Source organism: Cnephaeus nilssonii (assembly GCF_951640355.1).
Source record: "Cnephaeus nilssonii genome assembly, chromosome: 11".
In the NCBI taxonomy this organism is placed as follows: domain Eukaryota; kingdom Metazoa; phylum Chordata; class Mammalia; order Chiroptera; family Vespertilionidae; genus Cnephaeus; species Cnephaeus nilssonii.
In genome coordinates, this window is record NC_137082.1 from 1,543,816 (window position 1) to 1,566,273 (window position 22,458).

At 60.8% G+C, this 22,458-nt stretch overlaps 1 protein-coding gene across 1 annotated transcript in view; it reads left to right on the forward strand.

The window, feature by feature from the left end:
* The first annotated feature begins 1,511 nt into the window (after nt 1-1,511).
* The window catches only part of ZBTB46 (zinc finger and BTB domain containing 46), a 45,506-nt gene continuing 24,559 nt past the window's right edge, over nt 1,512-22,458 (forward strand). The window contains exons 1-2 of the mRNA XM_079784269.1: nt 1,512-1,701; nt 21,289-22,258. Coding sequence (XP_079640395.1) covers nt 21,322-22,258 — 937 coding nt within the window. The 5' untranslated portion in view covers nt 1,512-1,701; nt 21,289-21,321. The remainder of the gene's footprint in view (nt 1,702-21,288; nt 22,259-22,458) is intronic.

Here is a 22,458-nt window from a genome sequence, read left to right on the forward strand (position 1 = left end):
CTCTGTCCCTTCAAAGGGAGGAAGCAGGTGACTCTCCTGGAGGCCTAGAGGCGGCCGCTGGCCAGGGCAGGTGAGCCCAGGCCCCCTCCCAAGGCCCAGGATACTGGGACCTGTTCTTCCAGACCAGGAGGATGTGGCTGAGAGGGTCCTCCAGAGAAAGGCGTGGGAGGGGGCTCCGAGCGAGCAGCGCTGTCTGCACAGCCACTCGCAGGCACCGCCAGGAAGCGGGAGGGAGTGTCCCAGCCTTCCATCGCTGGCTGCCAGACCCACGTTCCCGCTTGTTCCCTCCAGGAGAATTCCACCCCACCCCCACCCACCCCGACCTGCCCTCCCACTGCAGCCCAGTGAATGCCTCCTTCACATCCTGAGAAAGCATCCATAATGGCCCGCCGCCTCCCACCTCCCGAGGAATTCCGCGGCGCAGGGCCCGCAGGGAGGCAGGGCGCCTCCCCATTGGATAGCTGGTCTTGCTGGACTCCCCTGCGCGGCTGGCCAGCCACAGGCTCACCTCCCTTCCCAGTGCCGCGCCCGGGAGAGGAAGCGGAGTGGCCTTTGGCCCCGCACAGGCCAGCCAGGAATGCGGGGCCGCGATTCCCATGACGCCTGCTCCAGGGCTCGAGGACAGCGTGGGGGAGAAGGGACGCGCAGGCCGCTCCGGGAAGCGGCGCTCTTGATCGCATGCGAGGGGTGCGGGCCCTCACCCCACCAGACAAACGAAGTGGCGTGGCGGGAAGGACCACTGCGTGTGGCCGCCGGTGCTCCTAAGTTGGTCAAACCAAGCCCCAGCGACATGCACAGTGACGTGGCCCGCTCCCCGAGGCGCGTCTCTCCCGGGGCGCGCTCAGGTCCCCCGATGGTGCGGGCGTGCGGTGCCCAGGCCCCCCGATTGCTCAAGGGCACAGGCCGTGGGAGCACATTCGTTGCGCAGAGCGGGGCCCGCAGAGCCGCCCGGGCGCGGGGTAAGTCGCGAAGTTTGCGAGACGCGCGCCGCGCAGCGCGTGGATGAGCGGGGACAGCCTGTGGCCCGGGGACCGGCGCGCCTCTGAGTCACTGACGCGCGGGCAACGCCGGTGCGCTCATCGGACAGGGGCCGGGTGCCCTCGCCCGACCCGAGTCTCCGGCCGGGGGTCTCGGCTGTGCCGCGCTGCGGGAAGAGGCGCGGGCGCCTGGCGACCCCCGCCGCGCTACCCCCGCCCCCGCCCCCGCCCGCCTGCCCAGGGGAGGGGGCTACCCACAATGCCCAGCGAGCCCCTGCCCGCACTTCCGCTGTCCGGCCGCCCAGAGCGGGGACGTAGGAGGACCGACCCCCGCCGCGCCCCCTCCCGCTCCGCCGCGCCGAGCAGGGGGTCGAGAGAGCAGCCGGGCGCGCGGCCGGGCTGGCGGAGGCGGGGCCCGGGGCGGTGGCCGAGGCCGGGGCGCGGCGCGGGCCAATCAGCAGCGGCGGGCGCGCGCCGGGGGCGGGGTCGGGGTCCGCAGGCGGGGCGCGCGCGCGGGCGGCGGGGGCCGCCGGGTTGGAGCGGGCGCGGGGGCGCGCGCTGGCCTGACGGACGGACTGACGGACAAACGGACGGAGCAGCCGAGGCGAGCGCGCATCTCAGACCCGCCCGGACGCAGCGCTCGCCCGGTGGCGGCGGCGGCGATCACCGGCTCCGGTCCGGCGGCCGCAGCGCCTGCCCTCGCCCGCGCCCCATGGGGTCACAGGTAAGCGGCGCTGGCTCATTGTCCGCGCGGCCGGCCGGCGTGTCGCGGTGGGGCCGGGCGGGGGCCGGACCGGGGCCGCTCGGAGCCGGGGCCGCTCGGAGCCGGGGCGCGTCACCGCCACTGGCCGCCCAGCGCCCGCCGCGCCCCACCCCGCGGGGGCGCCCTCCCGGCGGCGATCGGCGCGCTCTGGCTTTGGCTCCGGCGGCTCTGGTAGCGACCCCGGCCCGGTCCCCGAGCTCAGGTGGCGTGGGGCGGGGCGGGCGGGGGCGGGGCGGGATCCCCGTGGGGCTGCCCGCCGAGGCGTTGGCAGTGGCGGGACTGCCCCATGCCCCTCGCCCTGGGCGCCTCCTGCCGCCGCGCCGCGGTCCCTCCCCCGTCACCTCCAAAAGGGGAATTTTCCAGCTGGTAATTTCTGCTGCGTCAACGCCCGGCCCCAGGAGACGTCCCGGGGGCATCCTGGCGCCCCTCGCCCGCGCCGTCCCGCGCGCCCCCCGCCCGCGCCTCCGAGCCGCACCCGGACCCGCCCGCGCCGAGTTGCCAAGAGTCGGAACTGCGGGAGGTGGGTGCGGTAGGGTCCCCGCGTTCTGCCCGGCCTTGGGGGTCATTATCTCCCCCTGAAGCCGGGCACCGGCCTCGTCTCCATTTTAATTACCGGCTGAATCTGGGCTCAGGGGCCTGGGGGCCGGGTGGCTAGAGGAGCTGGATGGAGGGGATGAGGCGCGCAGAGTGGCGAGGAGTGCGCGGAGCCGACGGGGCGAGCCGAGGGATTGGGGTCCGCGGAGAGCAGTGTCTTTGTTTCTTTGTAAATAGACATGTCAGTTTCACAGGGTAGCAGGAGTCAGTATCTGACAACTCAATCCCAACGTCAAATGGGGGCTTTTCTACGCCAGACAGAGGGCTCTGGCTAGTTGGGGTGCCCTCAGCCCCGCTAGCAAATTCATTATGTGCAGGTTTAAAGGACCTCGCACAATACGGCTTGACCAAAGCAAGGACCCTGGGTAGAAAGCAAATGGGGCAAAGAACAGGTATTTTCTGAGACTGAGGAAATACAAACAAAAGAAAGTTTGAGATTGTCAGCGAATTTCCTCAGCTTTCCCTGCTGCAATCAGAGCGATGCAGTTGGATCGCAGAGGCAAGATTGTCACCAGCATTGTTTAAAGAAATGTTAATTAGCACCCGGCTGGGCGCAGACACCTGTGCTTAGGCGCACTTACATTGTATTAGTTGTGGAATCTTTCATATTGGACTTATTATCAAAGGTAACTTCCCGTTTGGATAACAGACTTGTGGGTTCTCTGTTGCTGGCCCGCCTGCTGCCTGCGCGAGGCAATGTTTCCACTCTTTGAGAATGGAAAATAGTTTTTTCATCAGAAGGAAATGTATGGAAGTTTCCTTTTTACGTGAATAATGAAGTAAACAATAGTACTTGACCAAAGTGGAACCCTTCCATTGGGCATATTTTCTGATAGCTTCAGGTGGTTTCACCTGACACTTTGGGATGCCTTTATTCCAGAAAGGGTTAGCAAACGACAGGCCTGCTTAAGCAGAAGTCACTGCAGACTGAAGTCACTGCAGACTGAAGCGAAGAGAGGGAGGGGTCCCTGTGAGAGTTCCTTGGGGAGGGGTCACCAACCCCAGACCCAGCCTTCCTCACGCCAGGACAGCCTTCTGGGCCTCGCGTGGACATGGCGCACTCGGCCTTGTGCCGTGGTTGGATGAGATGAGTTGTGTCCAGGTTTGGCAGTTTTGTGTTTGCTGTGCGCAGACCGGTTACAGCTCCTTCTCGGTGTTCGGGACTGGCTGGCTGTGGCCAGCAGAGGCGTCGGGGTGCCCCTGGCCCCCCGCCCCCAGCTCCTCGGTCACACATGAGCACGGAAAGGGGGAGGCAGACAGGCCCTGGAGGAAGTGGCAGGCTTTATCACTGGATGATGATTGTTTACAAACATGTTCAGCTGAATTAAATTTTAACAGGGTGCGCTTCCCAACATGGTCCTTTTCTGGCGTTTGTCAAATTAAGGGAAATTGGGCCACTCCGTCCCTGCGGTCCGTGTTTCTGGGACAGCTGCGGGCTCTCCAGCTCTGTTCTCCACCAGAGGTCTGAGCCCAGCCGCCTCGCGCGGAGCAGACCCACTTAGTGCGGGTCAGGGCGCTCCTCCAGCCGGGAGCTGGTGCGCGTCCTCCCTCTGCGGGGGCTTTGTGTGCACGTGCCCTCTGGGCTGCTGTCAAGGTGCCAGGAGAGTTCGAGAAACCACTGTCCTCTTGTCCCCACACTCTATCTGGGGCTCATGTTCCTGCCCAACTCATGTGACCAGAAAAAACGCAGGCTTTTTCTTCTCTCTGACTTAATGAATTTCCCCTGAAGTCGGCGGAGTGATGGGAGATGGCCACGACTCCCCCTGTGAGCGGGAGCTTCTTGCTGTGGCTACACGTTCGCTTCGGGGGCCTGTCTGCCAGGATAAGCGCCCGAGGACCGTCTCTGCTGAGGCCACACTCCTTCGAGCCTCTGAGACGTGGCTGTCCGTCCTCACCCTGGTCCTCAGGGCCTCGGCTCTGCTGTGGTCGGTGTGGTCGGTGTGGTTAGGGTCTGGGCCGTGACATCAGTGACAGCTCCCCCCTTTCCTGCGATTCTAGCTTCAGCGCTCTGTGCCCTGCATACCCAGGTGCGTGCCGCCCGAGTTCGCGCGTTATGGTGACAGTGCAGGCCTGTGCTGGTGTTTGTTCCACAGAAGAATGAAAAGGCTGACGCTCAAACTTGACCCCGGCCTATGATTTATGTAACCGCTTCTGTTCAGTGTCTGTCAGCCCTGCTGTTTGGCTCTCATATAGGTTTAAACATTACTAAGTGTGTGCTTTAAAATCCCCACCCTAGGGTATTTTTTTAAACATTTTTATTTTTTTTATATTTTATTGATTTTTTACAGAGAGGAAGAGAGAGGGATAGAGAGTTAGAAACATCGATGAGAGAGAAACATCGATCAGCTGCCTCCTGCACAACCCCCACTGCGGATGTGCCCGCAACCAAGGTACATGCCCTTGACCGGAATCGAACCTGGGACCCTTGAGTCTGCAGGCCGACGCTCTATCCACTGAGCCAAACCGGTTTCGGCCCGAGGGTATTTTTTTTTTAGAGAGAGAGAGGAAGAGGGGGCAGAGAGAGAAACATAGATGTGAGAGAAAACATCAATGAGTCGCCTCCTGTACGCACCCTGACCAGGGATTGAACCCGCAACCTAGGTATGTACCCTGACCAGAAATTGAACTCAAAACCTTTAAGTGTACAGGACCACACTCCAACCAACCGAGTCACCCCGCCAGGGCACTAAATATTTCTAAACATCACTTTTGGGATTTAAAAAATTACTAACCTAGCCGAAACCGGTTTGGCTCAGTGGATAGAGCGTCGGCCTGCGGACTCAAGGGTCCCAGGTTCGATTCCGGTCAAGGGCATGTACATTGGTTGCGGGCACGTCCCCAGTGGGGGATGTGCAGGAGGCAGCTGGTCGATGTTTCTCTCTCATCGATGTTTCTAGCTTTCTATCCCTCTCCCTTCCTCTCTGTAAAAAATCAATAAAATATATTTTTTTAAAAAATTACTAACCTAGATATTTTAGAGCAGAAAGTTGAGAAACAATGTTGGTGTATTTTTCAACAGCATTTATAGAGGTTTTGCATTTTGACAGATGTGTTTTTTGAATCAGATCAGACACATTCCCAGGATTCTTATTCATGACAGTCCTTTGGCCTTACCCAGGACCTGCAGTGGCCCAGCCTCAGACCAGGGCGGGGCAGCGTTCCTGCAGGGGCTGGGGCTGCCAGACGGGGCACAGGACCCCCTGCTGTGACCTGGTGCGATGAGAATGGGCCCAAGAGTTCACGGGGGGGGGGGGGGGGGGCGGGCGGGCGGGCGGACAAGGGGTTGTCTGAGTCTCTAACGGCCGCCCCACCCCGCCCAGCGCCAGCCCCACATCCAGCCGTGGAGCAGCCGGGCTGATGCTGCCGAGAGCGGGGCTGTGGGAAAGCAGGACCCGGCCAGGCGGCTTTCCGGGCTGGCCGGCCGCGGGCCAGTGGCCTTCCCAAGCTGTCAGGGCGCACAGACCACGCCTCGCCCTCGTCCTCGGAGGAGCGGCCTGTCCTGGTTCAGGGCGCCCGCCCGCCCGTCTGCCCCCTCAGCGGGACCTGCTGTGCCAGCCCCCCTCCCGCTCGCTTTCCCTTTCCGCGGGTGGTGTCTCTGTCCTCTCCAGTTACCCACAGAGCTGAAGGGACCCGCACAGGAGTGGGATGATTGCTTTTTAAAATGTCCTCATTTAGGTAAAGTTTGAGAAAGGGCCCAAGAGTGAGCAGCCACTCCCCTGGGACACAGGTGTTTGTTTGGTTTCCCGCTGCTCCATCTCTCCCACGATTGCACCTACTGCTCAGAAGGCGGGGCCTGCAGGCGAGCAGAAGCCCGGCCTCGCCCAGTGGTGCGCCGGGCCTGCCCGCCGTCTTCCTGGGGCAGAAGGAAGGCACCTGCGCCTTGGGCCGCACCGGAGGGTGTGAGGGTCTCAGTGCACAGAGCTGCCTCCGTGAGGAGTGGACGAGGGGCAGTCACCGGGCCAGGTCCACGGTGGGTGCTCAATTGTAGGGACACGCCTGGGGCGTGGAAGGTGAGCGTGGCTCCTCACTGGGCAGAAGAACAAGTCTGCCAACCACACCGCCTGAGGGCACCGCTGCCCTCCCGCCCGGCTTCCCTGAGACACCCGCCCCCCCAAGGGACGAGGCTTGGGCGATGCGGGGCTGTAAAGGAACGTCAGGGCGGCCCTGGGTTTCTGGAGGGGGCAGATGCAGACGGATAGACTTGTAGAAATGCACACGCCCGCGTGGCCGGGAGCAGCGTGAGGCGAGCGACACCTGCCTCCCACCCGGGTAGTTTTGCAGAGAGGGGACCTGCCCATGGGCACGGGGTGACGGGCAGAGCTGATCATGAGAAGGGTGGGCCAGGCCAATTGGAAACAGCATCATGCGGGGGGGGGGGGCAGCAGGACGGGAAGGGGGCCCTGCAGCCAGGAGGGGTCGGTTGGGGGGCGGGGGGGGGGGAGGGGTGGTGAGATGGTCAGGTGCTCGTCTTATCCTCAGAGGAGCTCTGCGGCTTAGGCTCTCGCTCGGACTGGCCGCTGCCTGTCCAGGGGGACCGGGCCCTTAGCTGGGGACCACCCCAGGCCTCTGGCCTGTAATGCACCCTCGTGGCACCTGAGCCTCCCATCTGCACTGAAAGCCCCGGGTCCCTGCCAGCCCCGTGGCGGCAGCCTCGACAAGCACTCCGCAGCCACACGTGCCCACGTCCCCAGAGGAGCAAGGCCACCACCGGAGTCGGACAGAGAGGAGGATGCAGCCGTGAGACACCCGACTGTCCGGGAGCGGCGGCCGCAGCAGGGCAGGAGCTCTGTGTCCTGGTCCCAGCTCTGGCCACGCCGCCTCCGACTGCGTGGACCGGGCAGCGTGCTCGGTGCCACCTCGGCGTCCTCCCGCAGCAGTTGACGTGCGGAGTGTCTCTGGGTTCAGGGCACGTGGCCCGGAGTCTCAGGCGCGGCCTGTCGCACACGGGGCGGCCCGGCAGGGCTTCAGGTTGATCAGGGACAGGTGCTGCCCTCCGTGCGCCCTGCCTGGTGCGGGCATCTCGCGGTTCCTCTCCATCAGCACTCTCATCACTTCGCTAAGATGGTAGGAGTGAGAATTCACTGCTGAGTACCAGGTAAAGGTGGTGGTTTTCCTGTACAGCCTTCTGAGATCAGAGAAAGTTACAGACATACGTTCTTGCCAGGCCCTGAGCGAGAGACGGTGCCCTGTGGCAAGCACCGGGCCGCCCAGGAGGTCCCCGGGCTGGACGTCTGGGCAGCATCCCGCAGGCGCCCTCTCCCCGACCTGGAGCGGCTGTTGCTGGTGTGTGTGTGTGTGTGTGTGTGTGAGTGTGTGTGTGAGTGTGTGTGTGAGTGTGTGTGAGTGTGTGAGTGTGTGTGTGAGTGTGTGTGTGTGTGTGTGTGAGTGTGTGTGAGTGTGTGTGTGAGTGTGTGAGTGTGTGTGTGAGTGTGTGTGTGAGTGTGTGTGAGTGTGTGTGAGTGTGTGTGTGTGAGTGTGTGTGTGAGTGTGTGTGTGAGTGTGTGTGAGTGTGTGTGAGTGTGTGTGTGAGTGTGTGTGTGTGAGTGTGTGTGTGAGTGTGTGTGTGAGTGTGTGTGAGTGTGTGTGAGTTTGTGTGTGTGTGTGTGTGAGTGTGTGTGTGTGAGTGTGTGTGAGTGTGTGTGTGTGAGTGTGTGTGAGTGTGTGTGTGTGTGAGTGTGAGTGTGTGTGTGAGTGTGTGTGTGAGTGTGTGTGTGAGTGTGTGTGAGTGTGTGTGTGAGTGTGAGTGTGTGTGAGTGTGTGTGAGTGAGTGTGTGAGTGTGAGTGTGTGTGAGTGTGTGTGTGAGTGTGTGTGAGTGTGAGTGTGTGAGTGTATGTGTGAGAGTGTGTGTGTGTGTGAGTGTGTGAGTGTGTGTGTGTGTGTGAGTGTGTGAGGGTGTGTGTGTGTGAGTGTGTGTGTGAGTGTGTGAGAGTGTGTGTGTGTGTGAGTGTGTGAGTGTGTGTGTGCCGTTTGATTTCCAGAGGCAGCTCAGGGAGTCGGAACCCTTATCAGACCAGAGCCGAGGCTCTTGTCCGAGCGGAGCTCCTCGGAGAGACCCCTCCGGGCACAGCGTGAGTGGCACCTGCTGGTGACTGCGGTCACTTTTGCTTTCGTTTCTGGTTGTACTCGGGCGACTCCAGAAACAGCAGTGCGTGTGTTCTCTGTGAGGCGTGGCGGTGCCCGTCTCTGTGCTGGTGCAGGAGCGTGCCCTGTGTGAAGACTTTTCTTCTCCTGAGCCTCAGAGTGTGTGGAGAACTTTCCAGAAATCATCCGCAGACATGTGCATCTGTGACAGCCCTCCAGGCCGCTGGGCGGGGCACGTGTGATAGCGGGCGTTTTGACTTGCCCCGGTTTCCTTGGTCGCTGGCAGCAGAATGAGCTAGAGCAGGAGTGAGCGGCAGGCTCTCTGCACGCCCCTTGTCGTTCAAATTGGGTTGACAGTCGCTCCCTGAATTTGGTTGGACAGTGGAGTCAACATTTCCGGGGCTGAGAGGCGGTTTTTAATCTTTTTTTAATCCTCACCCCAGGTATTTTTTCTGTTAATCTTTAGAGAGAAAGTGGAAGGAGGGGCAGAGACAGAGAGAGAAACATCGATGTGGAAGAGACACATCGACTGGCTGCCTCTCACCCATCCCGACCAGGGCCTGGGGATGGAACCTGCAACCGAGGTACGTGCCCCTGACCCACGGCTAATGCTCTAACCACGGAGCAACCTGCCAGGGCTGGGAGGCGGGTTTTAAATGTTTTTGTCTTCTGGTCCGGCCCCTGGTGCTGGATATTTTCGCCTTTTTTCCTGCGTGGTGGGAACTCCAAGTGCCAGAGACCCTGGGGCGAAGGGAGGCGGAGCGCCAGGCCTGAGGCTCCGGGGGAAGAGGCCCGTGCTTCTGAGTGATGAGCAGAGCTCTCCGGATGGAGTGGAGCTGAGATATGCCCGCGGTGCTTGTGCGCGGCCAGGGCGTCGGGAGGGGCGGGCCCCTCCGGGCCTGCATCGCTCCCCCGAAGGGCCGGTGGTCATTCTCCTTCACTTTCGAGATCAGTGCCTGTGTGTCCCTGGGGGAAGCACAGCGGGCACAGCACCACCTTTCAGCTCACCTGTCCGTCACCTGTATTTGCTTAATATTGCTCGCAACAATCTAATTTTTTTTAAAAATAAGTGTTTTTTAAAAAAATTTTAGAGAGATAGGAAGAGAGAAGGAGAGAGAGAAACATCAATGATGAGAGAGAATCATAGATTGGCTGCCTCCTGCACGCCCCATACTGGTTGAGCCCACAACCTGGGCATGTGCTCTGACCAGGAATTGAACCAATGACCTCCTGGTTCCTGGGTTGCCGCTCAACCACTGAGCCACACTGGCCTGGCCAATCTCACTTTGTACTTAAACTTATTTGTGCCTTGTCTTTTTTTTTTTAAAATACATTTTATTGATTTTTTACAGAGAGGAAGGGAGAGGGATAGAGAGTTAGAAACATTGACGAGAGAGAAACATCGATCAGCTGCCTCCTGCACACTCCCTACTGGGGATGTGCACGCAACCAATGTACATGCCCTTGACCGGAATCGAACCTGGGACCCTTGAGTCCACAGGCTGACACTCTATCCACCGAGCCAAACCGGCTAGGGCTGTGCCTTGTCTTAAGAATCAAAAATATTCATGCAGTCATGAGTTTGATGTTTTGTTTTTATTTTTCTTGACACACTGACAGGAGCATGTGACTTAGGTAAGCTTTGTCTGTGAGGGGCCAGGAGCCGCTCTCGGTGCAGCTGAGCTGTGTGCACCGCCCCTGGGGTCTAGCACACAGCGGGTCCCTCCTCCCTGTCCAGCTGCCCCTGGAGGGCCGGAGCCCACACTTGTCTCCTGCTCACGCCTTTCCCTCCGCAGCTGCTGGCGCTGGCCAGGGCGTGAGTGGCTGTGCCTCGTGGCTTTCTGGGAGTGAAGGGGTGGACTGTCTCGGCAGTTCTCCGCTGGACCCGCCACAAGCTACTGCATGGGGCAGGCCCTACTGGCAGGCTGTCGGGGTCTCAGTCCGTGTCTCGGGGCCTTTCCTGTCGTCTCGGTTGGGAGAAGTGGGTGAGTCAAGTTGCTGTGTTACGAGTTTCTGAGGCCGTTGGACAAATACCACAAACCTGGTGCCTTTAAATGGTAGAGCTTTGCCTTGGCTGGTTTGGCTCAGTAGACAGAGCGTCCGCCTGCAGACCAGAGGATCCTGGGTTCGATTCCAGTCAAGGGCACGTACCTTGGCTGCAGGCTCCTCCCCGGCCCGGGCCCTAGTTTCTCTCTCATCGATGTTTCTCTGTCTCTCCCTCTCTCTTCCACTCTTCCTAAAAACCAATCGGAAAATACCCTCGGGTGAGGATTAAATAAGTAAGTAAACAAATGGCAGAGATGTGTCCGGTCACATCCGGGAGGCCAGCAGTCAGAACGGCCTCTCCCAGCGTCTGCGGCCGCCGCATGCTGGGGTCCTGGCCGCCTCCTGAGGATCCAGATTTCCCTTCGTTGGTTTTTGTTAATCTTCACCAGAGGATATTTTTTTCCCGTTGAATTTTAGAGAGAATGGAGGGAGGGAGGAGGGGAGGAGAGAGACACATCGATCGGTTGCCTCACGCGCTCTGCGGCCGGTCCTGGGGATGAATCTGCAAACCAGGAATTGGACCTGCGGCCCTGTGGTGTGCAGGCCGACGCTCCGGCCCCCGAGGGCACCAGCAGACGCCCCTCTTCTTTTAAGGACGCCAGTCAGACTGGCCTAGGGTCACGGTAATGAGGGTCCGCATCCCAGACCGCACCTGCACGGGACACGCTCTGACAGCAGCACGTTCGCGCTTCCCTTCGCCCGACTCGCTTCCGCTCAGCCCTTCCCCGTCCCTGCCTCAGTCTAAGCTGCTCTGCACAGCCAGCTGTCGCCTGTCACGGCGGCCGTGCCCCCGACGGACGGCCGCCCGGCAGACCACGCGTTAGCAAGTGCGCCCGGCACGCCCCACGCGGGCCGCACCTGCAGCGGGCGCAGCGCGGTCCTTGCTCCCCTGCACCGCGTGTCCCGCAGGAAGTGCCGGAGAGAGACCAGTGGTGACGCTGCTGTGGAGAGCGCCGTGCGGTTCTTGTAACAGGACCACCAGGGCGGGCGTGAGGGGACCAGGCACTTCGCTGGGGTGAGCGGAGGGGGGGCCCGGGGTACCTATCCACAGGGGAAGTGGAGGGCCAAGAGGGGGCCGTCCACTGGGCACCTGTGCCCACCTGCCCCAACCAGGCCACGCCAGGCCCTTTTCTGCCCCCCAGGCGGCTGGTGAGACCGGGCGCCTTTCCCAGCAGAGCTTTGGACGCTTCACCTGAGGGTCCCGGGAAGCGAAGGGGCACAGCTATGGAAGTGCTTGAGAAGACTTGCTTGTGTGCTCTAGTGACGTGGCATTTGATGCAGCAAATAGTGTGGCCAGCAGGTCTGAGACAGTCTGAAGCAGCACTGAGTGTGGGGCCCCCGGTCGCTGCAGGGCCAGGACCCAGGAGGCAGCCACCCGTGCTGTGCTGTCGGGAAGTCTGTGAGTCAAGCACACAGTGTCCCTCGGTGCCCCCCGCCCCCCTGTTGGCGCTCCCACTGGGAGCAAGGAAGGCGCTTGGTTTCTCGCGTTGATGCTGGCCTCCCCTCGGGACGCTTCCTCTGGGTGCCGTCCTGCCAGGGAGCGTTTGGAGGCCACGGTTCGCGGTGGAGCCTTGTGACTAGGACCTTGCTTTGGAGGGAAAGGGGATGTGAGCACAGATCCTGGGGACGCGGAGTCTCTGCTCCGATTCCCGCCCGTATTTTCCTTATAGACTCAGCGCTGGCGTCAGGGGCCTGCTCCTGCTCCCCGCGGGGCGCTGTGTTCTTGAACGTGCCAGTCTTCTCGGCCGTTTTCTCCTGGTGGGCCCTTGGGTGCTGCTGCTTTTCCATCACAAGCGGCAGCGCTGGGAACACCTTTGAACAAAGCATTTTCGGTTGTTTCCTTGGTGGAGTCTGTGACCCACGTGACCACTGCCAGGCGCGCCTGAGGTCCCCTGGTCGCGCGTCACCACCACCTTAGGGTTTTTAGGGCTTCACAATTCAGATTTTCCTTTGGACTCTTTCAGATCTAGTACATTTCACTGGGTTTCTTTTAGACCCAGACAACTTTAACACTTTAACATTAAGTCATAGGATTCACTTTGATTTTAAAAGCAGAAGAGACGGGACGAGGGATTCGCCCAGGACCCAGCGAGACCTTCCCTGTGTCAGCAGCTCAGGGCTGCTTCCTGCCAGGGCCTGGGGAGGCGGCGCAGGCTCCGGCACACCCGGGGCTGCCCAACAGGCATTGACTGCACTCCACGACCCCGTGTGGGCAGCTCCTGCGCAGCAGGGCCCTGAGGACGGTGACACCCCCAGGAGGGACCTGGGTCTGGTGCGGGCTCTGGGGCAGGTGGGGCTTCCCCACTGCCCGGCTGAGCAGCCAGCACCGTCCATGCCGCTTCCTTCCGCGTGCTGTGCCCTTGTGGGAGGGCGGACGTGGAGAGCCGTGTGTGCCCGAGGCCCCGGAGCCCGCAGCCCTCTCTGGTGCATCCCCGCGCCAGGCCTGGGGGGGCCACTTCTTCCCCGTGAGTCATGGGTTTCATTTCTTAAAGCTCCTTGGAGCCGCCCCTGCTCGGAGGGCCTTTCCCTCACATGACAGGGCATGGGTGACTGGCCCTCCCCGGTCACAGCTGTGACCCATGCCTGGGTCTGGCCAGGGAGGAAGACCGCCCTTCCCCAGGCCCCTCTGACTGCTGCTGGGCTGAATGCTTGTGGGTCCAGGGGACGCCCCATGCTGGGGCCCACTTCTGGCCTGGCCTGGCCCAGCTTGGCTCCTGTGTCCTTCACATGTCCCCGCCTCAGGCTCCTGCGGCCTGGCCTGTGCCCTGAGCTGGTGCTGCTCAGCCCCCGGGCAGAGGTTCCGTCGGCCGCTGAGGTCCAGCCAGTTGTGGACCTGGCATATTGGCGATGTCGACGCGGGCAGGAGCCGGGCGGTGGGCCAGGGCGGAGCTGCCCCCCCGCCTCGCCCTCCTTCCTTCAGCTCCTGTGAGCGTGGACCTCCCAAAGGCCTGGCTCTTTTCTTGTTTTGTTTATTTATTTACTTAAAAAATATTTTTTATTGATTTCAGAGAGGAAGGGAGAGGGAGAGAGACTGAAACATCAATGATGAGAGAGAATCATTGATTGGCTGCCTCCTGCACTCCCCCCCCTGGGGATCAGACCCACAACCCAGGCATGTGCCCTTGACCAAAATCGAACCCAGAACCCTTCAGTCCACAGGCCGAAGCTCTTATCCACTGAGCCAAAGCAGCTAGGGCTTGATAACTAATTTCTTTTTTTAAAAAAAGGAAAATATCTTATTGATTTCAGAGTGAGGAAGGGGGGGTGGAAGAAGAGAGAGAGGGAAGAGAGAGAAACATCAATGATGAGGGAGAATCATTGATCGGCTGCCTCCTGCACGCCCCCTACTGGGGATGGAGCCCGCAACATGGGCAAGTGCTCTGACCGGGAATCAAACCGTGACCTCCTGGTTCCTAGATCGATCCTCAAAAAGGCCTTTGCTCTTGCAGAAATGATGTCAGCTCGGTCAGTTCAAACTCTGCTGGACACCAGAGTGGATGTGTGACTCAGTTTGAACCAATATCTGTGCTCCTCGGCGTGCAGGCCCGGGGCAGCCAGGCCCGGCCTGCTGCGCACGCAGCTCCTCTCCTAGACTGTGGCTTCTCTTGTTTTCAAGGGACACAACTTTTTGTTTTGTTAATCTTCACCCGAGAATACATTTTTCATTGCTTTTTAAAGAGTGGGAGAAACGGAGGGAGGGAGGGGAGAAAGAGAGAGAGACATCAATATGAGAGAGACACATCGATCAGCTGCCTCCTGCACACCCCCTACTGGGGATGTGCCCACAACCAAGGTACATGCCCTTGACCGGAATCGAACCCGGGACCCTTGAGTCCGCAGGCCGAGGCTCTATCCACTGAGCTAACCCGGTCAGGGCGTCGACGGCGTTGCTTTTATTTCCTACTTAGATTCTTTTCTTGCTGGCACGGAGCACAAGGCGTAGGGTGTCTCAGATTTACATTCACAGAAGTGGTTTTTCTGTTTTTCTGCCTTGTTAAACCTATTCTCTTTCTAATAAAATTTTAAAAATTTTCTCAAGTTGATGTGACTTTTCCTAGAGCTTTTGTAACAAAGGACCACCATGAAAGTGTATCTTGTCACCATTCTGGAAGCCAGAAGTCGAAACCAAGGTGGGCAGGCCGATCCCCCAGGGAGGGTCCCTCCCGCCTCTTCAGCTGTCCCGTGCCCTTAGCCCCTGGCGCGTCGCAGGCCACGTCCCTCCCGCTTGCCCCGTCTGCACGTGGCTTCCTTCTGTGCATGCCTGCACCTACATGTCCTTCACAGGGACACTAGTCCTATTGGGTTATGACCCCTTTTCCAAATAAGGTCACATTCACAGGTACTGGGGTTGGACTTCAACGGGTCTTTTTTGGGGTCACGATTCAGCCCAGGGAGGTGCATGACTGTACTGCTGCCCTGACTGCTGTGAGCTGTGGCAACCAGAACATCAGACCCACGCGTGGGGTCGAGTGCTGAGCCGTCACCTCCGATGGCGGCTCGGAGCCTGGACACCACGGGTGAGTGGCCACGGGCGCACAGCCTCGCCGCCCACATGCCCTGTCCTGGGGCCAGGGCCTGCCTGTCTCTTCCGACTTCTACCAGCGTGTAGACATTTTAAAAGTATTTCTCGAGTTGAACATGTAGGGTTTCAATCTCGAAGGTTTAATGCAAAAAAAAAAAAAAAAGCCCTATAGTTTTGTTGACTCCAACAGTGAGCACTGAGCCGGTTCGGCCTGGAGCCGTGGGCCTGCCTCGGGGGAGGAGGCGGCACGCCCGCCCGCCTGCGTTCCCGCGACCGGGCCCAAGATCTGCCGAAGCCTGTGTCCTGGGGTGAGCTGACGGGAGTGTCGCTGCCTGTTAGGATCAGCATGGTCTGCTTTGGCCGTTTTGGGGCAGTGTCTTAGTCCAGTGGTCGGCAAACTCATTAGTCAACAGAGCCAAATATCAACAGTACAACGATTGAAATTTCTTTTGAGAGCCAAAACCGACTTCTGCGCTTGGGCCACGAAGCTTCAATCGCACTGTACGTGCGCGCCCGCACGTGGTATTTTGTGGAAGAGCCACACTCCAGGGGCCAAAGAGCCGCATGTGGCTCGCGAGCCGCGATTTGCCGACCACTGGGTTAGAGGGTCCCAGGTTCGATTCCCGGTCAAGGGCTTGTACCTCAGTTGCAAGTCCCCACCCCCATAGGGGCACGTTCAGGAGGCAACCAATCGACGTGTCTCTCTCCCGTCATGTGGGTGTTTCTTTCCCTCCTCTCCTCGCCCTTCCCCTCTCTCTAAAACACAGTGGAAGAATGCCCTTGGGTGAGGACTTAAAACAAAAGAGCAAGCATGGTTCACAGACGGAAGGTCCAGACCGACCCAGAGTGGCAGGAGGTGCCTGGGCACACGCATTGAGGTGACGTCTTCCCCTTTCTCGCTTCCAGCCCAGACCAACTTCCCCCGCGGAAGCAGAGAAACGGGAAGTCCCCAGAGCTGCCGCGCCACTCCGCCCTCAGGTGCATGCTCAGGGCCTCCCGCCCAGGCCACTCTCCCAGGTGCCAGAACCCGAGTCAGGACGCCTGGGACCCTGTGGTGGCTGCGCTCCAGGCTTCTCTCTCCCCTCAAAGCACTGGCCTCTGGGCTCTCCGTCTTGGTACCTGGTGCCCCAGCCACCCTGAGGTCTGGCAGAATTCTCAACCAGCAGGCCCTGAGCTGGATGCAGGGTCTCTTGTTGGCCCTGCCCCGTCTCAGGGTCACTTGTCCATCCTGAGACACAGGCTCATTGTCTCACGGTTCTGTGGCTGACTGGCCTCAGCCGGGTGGTTCTTCTGCCCAAGTGATGTTGTGCGGGGCCACCGTCTTGGAGCTGGGCTGGAACAGCCAGGGCAGGTGGCTCAGTGGTCTGGCACCTCATAGGGGTTGGGGCTTGGCCTGGATGCTGGGGTGGCTGCACCTTCCTCTCCACGTGGGCTCAGGTCTCTGCCCCAGCAGCCGTCTAGCTGGACACAGACCCATAAAAGTGCAGTGTGGATGCTGCTCCTTAAGGCTCTGAACCTCAGAGTGATGGCCCACCTCTGAATGCTTCCTGTGGGTACCTCCCTCGAGGAAGCTGCCCCCAGCCCCTCCCCTCCCCAATGGCCCCACAGCACTTTGTACTGACCTGGAATCACCCTACTCTGGCCTAGCCCTCGGGGAGCCGGGGGGCTGCCTGTCTGGGCAGGTGGGTGGTGTCCTCACAGTTGACCCAGGCTGCTGTGCACATCCGGGCTGGCATGTAAAGGGGTTGGGCTAATGTGTGATGCGAATACAGTTACCATTTGGCTCTGTCAAGGCGTACAGCCATGTGACGTGAGCTGGGCAGGGAGGGGACACCCCATGATGTTTGGAGGAGGGCTGGCCCTGTGTGGTTGGGGTGCGGGTGCAGGAGAGAGGAAGTAACATGTGAGCAGGCGGGGAAGGTGCTCCGGCTGATGGAAGTCAAGGAACCGAAAGAGGCGAGCGCAGCAGGGAGGGAGGAGCGGAGCCATGGGTGGGGCTGGGCCTGCAGAGCCCCTGACCAGAGGGCCGTCACAGGTGTGCGTTTTCAGAAGGCCACCCTGGCCGCGGCTGGGAGACGTCACATTCCGCAACCAACAGCGTCCATTTGTTCTCACAGAGAAGATCAGGAGCCTGGCCTCGGGAGATGACTTCTGCTCACATTTTGGAGTGTTTCTTTCCAGTGAGGAGCTCATTTAAAAACGTATTTCTAAAAATGTTTTTATTGATTTTTAGAGAGAGAGGAAGGAAGAGGGAGAGAGATAGAAACATCGTTGAGAGAGAAACATTCATCAGCTGCCTCCTGCATGCCCCCTAGTGGGGATCGAGCCTGGCTGTGTGCTCTGACTGGGAATGGAACCTGGGACCTCCTGGTGCACGGGGTGACATTCAACCAACCGAGCCACACTGGCCGGGCTCAATTTTAAATTTTAAAATGTAACCATGAATAATAACACTGTGTCTATAAGTTTGATTTATAAAGTGGGTTTTTCAACACACAGTGAACCATCTGAACACATCAGCAAGGGAACGGTGCCACGCAGTGAGGAGGGAGCCAGGGGTCAGGGCTGCCTGGTTCTGTGGGACATGCAGACGCCCAGGGTCGGTCTCTCCCTGCACAGCGGCACCCTGGGGCCTGGTGCCCCTCCAGAGGGAGGTGGTGTGTGTGTCCCGGGTTTTTCTAACAGGACCACACACGGTCCCAGGCCACGGAGCTGATCCTGTCCCCGCCGGAGGCCCTCCCTCAGGGCCCTCTGGGGAGGAGGCGGAGCAGGACCCTCGGATTCTTCCTTGCCTCGGAGCAGCGTCTCTGTGCTCACAGGTGCTCTCTATGTGTCTGCGTCCCAACTCCCCTTGTTAGAAGGACACGGGCCACACGGGGTTAGGGGCCCCTCAGGGGCCTCATCTTAACCAATTACATCTGCAATGACCCTCTTTCCAGATAAGGTCACCTTCTGAGCTCCTGGGGGTTAGGACTTCAAAAAATGAATTTGGGGGGGACAACACCCACCCACAACAAATGTCACTAAACATAAGTACAGGTTTGTAGTCGAGCAAGAATAGTTTCACAAAAATGGATCTCTGGTTAGCTTTGTTAGGGAGTAGTTTACGTACAAACGCTGCTGTCACTCGGTGTGAGCGAAGGGTTCGCGCACGCCTGTGAGGGCGCCGGCGAAGGCCCAGAGCCCTCGCAACTCGCTGCTCTGCCCGGCCCGGCCCGGCCCGGCCCTGCCGACTCAGCTCCGTCCCGGTAGGCGAGGCTGTGCTTTCTGGAGTTTCACAGAAATGGGCTCCTGCCCCGTCCAGGTGTGTGGAGGGATGTTCAGACAAGCTTGGGAGTGGGGAGGGGGGCACGGTGCCCGTCCAGAGGCGCGCCGCCTCCGCCTGCCGCGGGCCTGCTGGGGGCTGCCCCCGCTTGTTCACCTGTCGCTGTGCATTTGGGTGGATTCCGGGTTTGACTGTTACGAATAAAGCCGCCGTGCACATTTCTGTGTAAGTCCTCGCGTGGTCTGTGTTCCCACGTCCCTTGGGTAGGTTCCTGGTGTTGGAGTTGTCGGGTCCTGGGCTATTTGCTCAACTTTGAAGACACTGTCAAGCTGCCTTCCAAAATGGCTGCCCATCTCCCGTTCCCAGCAGTGAGTGCGGGTCCCCGTGCGCCCCTCCTCGCGCACGTTGGCGTGGTCCCCCTTCCGAATCCTGGCGGGAGGGCAGGGGCCTCGGCGTTCCCCGGAGGGCAGCTCCCCGCTCGGCCACCGCATGTCTTCTCTGTGGCCTGTCTGTTCAACACGTGTCCCATTTAAAACGTGTCCTGCGGCCAGGCGTGTGTCCCGCGGCCAGGCGTGTGTCCCGCGGCCAGGCGTGTGTCCCGCGGCCAGGCGTGTGTCCCATGGCCAGGCGTGTGTTCGTGGCCAGGCGTGTGTCCCGCGGCCAGGCGTGTGTTCGTGGCCAGGCGTGTGTCCCGCGGCCAGGCGTGTGTCCCGCGGCCAGGTGTGTGTCATGCGGCCAGGCGTGTGTCCTGCGGCCAGGTGTGTGTCATGCGGCCAGGCGTGTGTCCCGCGGCCAGGTGTGTGTCATGCGGCCAGGCGTGTGTCCTGCGGGCAGGTGTGTGTCCCGTGCCCAGGCGTGTGTTCGTGGCCAGGTGTGTGTCCTGCGGCCAGGTGTGTGTTCGTGGCCAGGTGTGTGTTCGTTGCCAGGTGTGTGTCCCGCGGCCAGGTGTGTGTCCCACGGCCAGGTGTGTGTCCTGCGGCCAGGTGTGTGTCCCGCGGCCAGGTGTGTGTCCCACGGCCAGGTGTGTGTCCTGCGGCCAGGTGTGTGTTCGTGGCCAGGTGTGTGTTCGTTGCCAGGTGTGTGTCCCGCGGCCAGGTGTGTGTCCCACGGCCAGGTGTGTGTCCCGCGGCCAGGTGTGTGTCCCACGGCCAGGTGTGTGTCCCGCGGCCAGGTGTGTGTCCCACGGCCAGGTGTGTGTCCCGCGGCCAGGTGTGTGTCCCACGGCCAGGTGTGTGTCCCGCGGCCAGGTGTGTGTCCCACGGCCAGGTGTGTGTCCTGCGGCCAGGTGTGTGTTCGTTGCCAGGTGTGTGTCCCGCGGCCAGGCGTGTGTCCCGCGGCCAGGTGTGTGTCCCGCGGCCAGGCGTGTGTCCCGCGGCCAGGTGTGTGTCCCGCGGCCAGGTGTGTGTCCCGCGGCCAGGTGTGTGTCCCGCGGCCAGGTGTGCCTCCATGGGATGGTGCACTCCACCGGACAGGGCAGGTGCTCTGCTGCTCTTGCCCTCACACCGTGAGCTTGCTCCAGTCTCCGGTGCCCTCACGGTTGGTGGGTATGACAGGACTGGCTTTGCTGTCCGGGGTGCTTCCAATTTTAGGATCACAGTTGCCAAACAGTGACTGGGCAGCTGGCCATCAGGCAGCCATTTTTCTTCGTCGGCCAGGTGGGCTGGACCCCACAGACATCTTCCTGACGCTGAGAGATTTTCAAATGAAACCCAAAGCAGCTGCCACCCTAAGCTTCCCGGGATGGAGGGTGTCCCCGGATTCCCGAGCTGACGAATCTACTGAGGTGATGGTTATCTTAGATTACGTTTGGTTCCGTGTCCTCGTCCTTTTCCCTAATGAAATGATATCGTCTTCTCACGACAAGGCTCTGTGAAGCACTGGGTCTGAGCTGTCCTGACTGAGGGATGCCCTCCTTCAGAACTGGCCGTGCCGCCCGCCGTGAGGTTGCTCGCCTGTACAACGCGCTGAGCTTCCTCGCCCTTCCCCGCCATCTTCCTGGTTCCGCGGATCTGTCCCTCTGGCGAGTAGACTCACTCAGGTCGGACAGCAGGCAACGAAGCCAACGCTTCCTCTTTTCACACGCTGCCTTGGCTCCCCCTCGCGTGGCCGGAACCGGTCGGATGTATTCAGCGAAGGTGAGGGCACACCGGAGAGGTGGTCCTAGTCCGGCATGGCTGGTGTCCTTCTCCGAAGGGGCACAGGGACAGAGGCACACAGGGAGGTGCCCTGGGGAGGCAGAGGCGGGTGGGGATGGTCCACAGCCAAGGCGGCCAGGGGGTCAGCCACTGGCAGGTGCGCCGTCCCTCGGCCTTCAGTGGGAGGGACCTTGCTGACACCTCTGTCTGGGGTTCAGGCCTCCAGACGCTGCCAGAACCGAATTCTGTTGGTTAAGCTGCCTGGTCTGTGGCACCTTGTCCCCGAGAAACCAAGGTAGGCAGCGAAGAGAGAGGACGAGGCACACAGGTTGGGAGACACAGGCGGAACGCACGGGGGATGGGGGCGGCGCCGCATGGAGATGGACAAGGTACTACAGCTGCCTGAGGCCCCCCAGGGTGCCGCCCTCTGCCCGGGGTCCTCGAGGGTCCAGAGCTGGTCCAGGGCCTCCTCCCGGGAGCTGATGGCGCCGGGGAGGGCAGCCCTCTGGAAATGTCAGGGTGAAGGCTGTGACGGCTCACGGGCTTTCCGTAGGAGGTCTTCCCCCTTTGTGCTTTGTTTTTAGGGTGTCCCTTCAGAGGCGAGGGATGAGGACACAGGTGACTTAACCTAGATTTCCGTTTGGGTAGGAGCGAGCTCCGCGTCACTGCTGATGGACATTGTCCTCGTTTGTGCAACATTTGCTTTGTGTTGAGAGTTGGCTGTATGTGTAGGATTCTGTCCAGAAACCGTGTCCATGCTGAGGGCCTTGAACCAGACCCTCCCTTCCCGGCCCCATCCTCGGCCGGGCCCTCTGGGTCTGTGCTCGGGGCCGCAGGCTCGCCGCCTTCCTCCTGCACGCACCCGGCCACCGGAGTGAGTAACCGCCCCTTCTTGTCCCCACAGAGTCGGTAGGAGAGGCGACAGCGAGGCTTCCCAATGAACGACCGGAAGGAAGATATGGAAATCACGTCCCACTACCGGCACCTGCTGCGCGAGCTGGACGAGCAGAGGCAGCACGGCGTCCTGTGCGACGCGTGTGTCGTGGTCGAGGGCAAGGTGTTCAAGGCCCACAAGAACGTGCTGCTCGGCAGCAGCCGCTACTTCAAGACGCTGTACTGCCAGGTGCAGAAGGCGTCCGAGCCGGCCACGGTCACGCACCTGGACATCGTCACGGCCCAGGGCTTCCAGGCCATCATCGACTTCATGTACTCCGCCCACCTGGCCCTCACCAGCCGGAACGTCATCGAGGTGATGTCCGCGGCCAGCTTCCTGCAGATGACGGACATCGTGCAGGCCTGCCACGACTTCATCAAGGCCGCGCTGGACATCAGCATCAAGCCGGACGCCTCGGACGAGCTCTCGGAGTTCGAGATGGCCGCCCCGCCCGGCAGCAGCGCCGACGCGCTCCTCTCCGCCGTGATGGCCGGAAGGAGCATCTCCCCGTGGCTGGCTCGGCGCCCCAGTCCCACCAATTCTTCTGGAGACTCGGCCATCGCCAGCTGCCACGAGGGAGGAAGCAGCTACGGCAAAGAGGACCAGGAGTCCAAGGCCAACAGCGCTGACGACCTGTCTTCGCAGGCGCTGTGGGCCGGCGACGCGGGCTGCGGGCCTCTGCGCATCAAGGAGGAGCAGAGCTCGCCCTCTCACTGCGGAGGGAGCGAGCCGCCCGCGGCCAGGGACGGCGCCACGCAGAACCCTTTCTCCGAGCAGGCCGGAGGGGATTGCTGGCAGCCCACGGGCCGAAGGAAGAATCGGAAAAACAAAGAGACCGTCCGGCACATCACGCAGCAGGTGGAGGACGAGAGCCAGGCCGGGTCCCCGGTGCCAGCCTTCTTGCAGACGTCCGGGCAGCCGTTCAGCGGCCGTGACTCAAGTAAGCCTTTCCTTTGCTCCCGGGGCTCAGACGCGGCGTGGGGCCGTGGCTGCTCGCTTCGTAGACAAAGGGACTCACTCCCAGACTCACACGGTGGCTTCCCCGGTGTTTTCTCGCAGCCCTGGGATCACCACCTCGCTGTGCTGAGCCAGTCTTCACGCTGGACGATGCTTTGTATCTGTTTCCCAGGTGACTGAATA